Source organism: Helianthus annuus, chromosome 11 (assembly GCF_002127325.2).
Source record: "Helianthus annuus cultivar XRQ/B chromosome 11, HanXRQr2.0-SUNRISE, whole genome shotgun sequence".
NCBI lineage: Eukaryota > Viridiplantae > Streptophyta > Magnoliopsida > Asterales > Asteraceae > Helianthus > Helianthus annuus.
This window is the reverse complement of record NC_035443.2, coordinates 163,489,190-163,492,675: the sequence shown is the minus strand read 5'-3', so window position 1 is coordinate 163,492,675 and position 3,486 is coordinate 163,489,190. Positions and strand designations below refer to the sequence as shown.

At 41.4% G+C, this 3,486-nt stretch overlaps 1 protein-coding gene across 1 annotated transcript; it reads right to left on the bottom strand.

Annotated features, from left to right (window-relative positions):
* Positions 1–794: 794 nt before the first annotated feature.
* On the bottom strand, positions 795–3,124 carry LOC110888699. The gene is made up of 4 exons (XM_035980149.1): positions 2,683–3,124; positions 2,045–2,482; positions 1,710–1,960; positions 795–1,427 (listed from the first exon to the last, which is right to left on the bottom strand). Exons 1-4 carry the CDS (start codon positions 3,122–3,124, stop codon positions 795–797), a joined length of 1,764 nt encoding a protein of 587 aa, XP_035836042.1.
* Positions 3,125–3,486: the final 362 nt, after the last annotated feature.

The window sequence follows — 3,486 nt, the reverse complement described above, 5'->3', positions numbered from 1 at the left end:
GTTGCCGCCTCAGTTGTACTACTCGTACAGACCTGTACGTGTCGTCTACGCTTCTAAATTACCTTTGAGCCCCTGTTAAAGGGCTATACTGGGGACTTTCAGGGGTAAAATAGTAATTAACATAAAATATTTTCAAAATTCAAATTTAAAGTAAAAGAATTGTTACCGCTCAAATAGATGACCCGTACAGGTCTATACGAAGCGTCCATTTTCAAAGAATTCAAATTTTGAAATTGAGATATTCAAAATTTAAATTTTCAAAAACCCGCTCAAATAGACTACCCGTATAGCTCTATACGAGGCGTCTAGATTAAGTAAAATTACTTTTTAGCCCCTGAAATAAGCCTAGATTGGGGGCATATCAGGGGCTAAATGGTCTTTTGGTCAAATGTAGACTACCCGTATAGCTCTATACGAGGCGTCTGGATTAAGTAAAATTACTTTTTAGCCCCTGAAATAAGCCTAGATTGGGGGCATATCAGAGGCTAAATGGTCTTTTGGTCAAACGTATACGACCCGTCTAGCTCTATACGAGTCGTCTACTGGTATTTTTTTATTAAATTTTTATTAACCTGTTTTAATGAATTCTAATTATAGAATAATGATAGAAATTATAATAAAAATTATAGAATTTGTAGAAAATTATAGAAAAATACTATTAATTACAAAAAAGATACTATTAATTACAAAAAAAATAGTATTAATTACAAAAAAATACTATTAATTACAAAAAAAAATACTATTAATTACAAAAAAATACTATTAATTACAAAAAATACTATTAATTACAAAAATCATTCTTCCGTATAACTATCTATGTAATCAAGACTGGGGTTTGATCTTGGCCGAGGATTCATTATCGATGTATACCATTCTAGACGTGGCAAGTACATATCTTCCCATTGTTCTATATGGGGTCTTCGGTGGGTCAACCATAGCCCGTGTGCTGGTGGCATAGGATTATCCCCTTCCAGCTTAACATGTATGAAGTAGTTCTCGTTAACATGTGTAAGCGTTATGAATAATGGTTGTTGATTAGCCGGAGGACTTAGTATTGGGAAGTAAGTGGAACTCGCACCCATGGTTGTCGTTAACAGGTGCACCCCGATACCGTACGTTTGTGCAATAAGAAGTCCTGCAAAGGGGAAGTCCATCCAGCGATTCTCCCCACAACCGGCCACTGAATCCCAAATTAGGCCCTGACGATGCGTGTAAAAATAACCTTCAGCCCATGCTTCAAATATTGGGAACCAGATCGATTCGTTCTGATCCATTTCTTGGACAAGGTCCCTTCGAATAAGCCCCCATGAACTCTGATCCATCCCTAAGCCCACAGCCACAGACCGAAACCCACAATGACCGTCCGGCATCACATCTCGTATGCACGAGACGTACGGATGGAACACTGGCGGAATGGCATACTTAAACTGTTCGATGATTCCCACGTACTCGTCCCCAATGATTAAAGGAAAACCGTGATCATCTCGTGTCTCTTTCTTCTTAGAACTCTTTGAACGGCTTAGGCTCGCTTTGGGTTTTTGGGACCTTATAACCGACTGTTGTGAGGCCTGAGACGGAACGTACGAGCTGTGGCGAGGTTTATCGTACTTACTTTGTCGTGAACCTTCAAAGCACATGTTTGCATCACCGAAGGAGCTTCTCTTCAATTCTTCATCTATACGAGAGGTCTCGTCCAACCTTTCTTGTACCTGCTTTGTTGTTGGTCGGCCACGAGTATTTTGTTGGACAACCGGTGGTTTCTTGGTAGATTTCGTTGGAGTCAACACCGCTTTAATCTTTGAAAGCAGGCTTTTTTGCTGAGCTGGGGGGTGCGACTGTAATTGTTGTCTAACAACATCTAGCTCTTCGACCACGTCAACGGAGTCGTCTATCAATTTACAACTTTGGAAGTTAAGTTTCCGCCAAAACACGTCTATGTCTTCGAGTTGAATCGGACGCTCTGCACGGTTAAAAACAATATTGTTTAAGTAAAATGAAAAAAGGAAATATATCACACAAGTGTTGTACGTTTAACAATTATTACCTTCACGCATGTACTTTTCTATCCTACAAGCACAGGGCAACCCACAGCTGTGCCACATTTGGCAACCACATGATGAATTAAAGCGCTCCAAGACATCTAGCTTCCTAATTGCCTCTCCATGCAACAAGTCAAGGGCTGTATGAGATACTTTTTCAACTAGGTGTTGAAACATCGGGTGTTTGTGGTGTTTCATTGTTTTTTCGATGCTTTCTCGAAAAGTCTTCCTTATTTCACCGAACTGTGTCTCAACTATATCCCGGACACAACCAACTACACGGTCCAGCGAGCTCCTATCTAGGACGTATCTCTTTAAGTTGGCGTGTTGGCTCTCAACTCTGTTTGTAGTACGATTACCAAAGTTGCGCCTCTTATCAGTCCACGCAAAGACAAACATCTCCTTATAGTATTTTAGCCAGTTATCGTACACGTATTTGAAGACTACTAAAAAGTAAAAATAATTTAATAAAATTTGCATAGGTGAGTCGTATGTTATTAGAAAAACTTACTAGAACGTTTGCACTCCACAAGTCGCTTTCGCATGTTGCGCAAGTGGTAGTCGTAGATGGGTATGGATGGAGACTCAATCAATGTCCCCCAGAATGACAAAAATTTCTTCCAGTCTTCGTCTGTGAAGGCACCCTTGCAGTGCTTCATAACATTCTGTTGTATGTGCCACCTGCAAAGAAGCCTGGAGGCGTCTGGAAATACTTTAGCACACGCGCCCATAAGGGCTAGGTCTCTATCCGTTAAAATCACACGTGGCTCCATACATTCATCCAACATTGACTTAACCCTCTCAAGCACCCACACAAAGTTATCACCCCGTTCTTTACTAACAACGGCATGCGCGATAATAAACGATTTGTTGGTAGGCGTCATACCAACAATCTGGATAAAGGGCATATTGTATATGCTTGTCTTGTACGTCGCATCGATCATCATGACGTGGGGGAATGCACGCCACATGACTCTCGAGTCCCGATGAAGAAAGAAGATCTCTGTTACGATCTCTGTTCCGGGTTCTTCCCGTGTCTCGTAAATAAAGTCGTTGTTTACCAGCACATTTTCTAGTGACTGCATGGGAGTCAATCCTTGTCTTTGTTCGGCTCTAATCTTCGCTACAACGTTTTGAACGTCTTTCTGAACATGAAACCTGTCGGGGTCCTGCTTCCTTATCGTTTGAAATATTTTGCGCGGCTCCATGTTTTGAGCTGTCAGCTGCTCGATCAGTTTCATTTCGCTTGGAGTAAACCTTCGCACAAACGCGTGGGCCGACAAGTCCTCACAAAGTTCGTGGTTATGTTCAATTGTTCCGTCTTTTATCTCCCAGGTTTCATACGGGTGGTTCGGACAGCCAGCAGGTAAAACGGGCAACCGGTTTTTTTTTGCTTCCAGCTTTTCTAAGTGTTGCTGTACTCTGGTGCTCACCACCACGATCACAT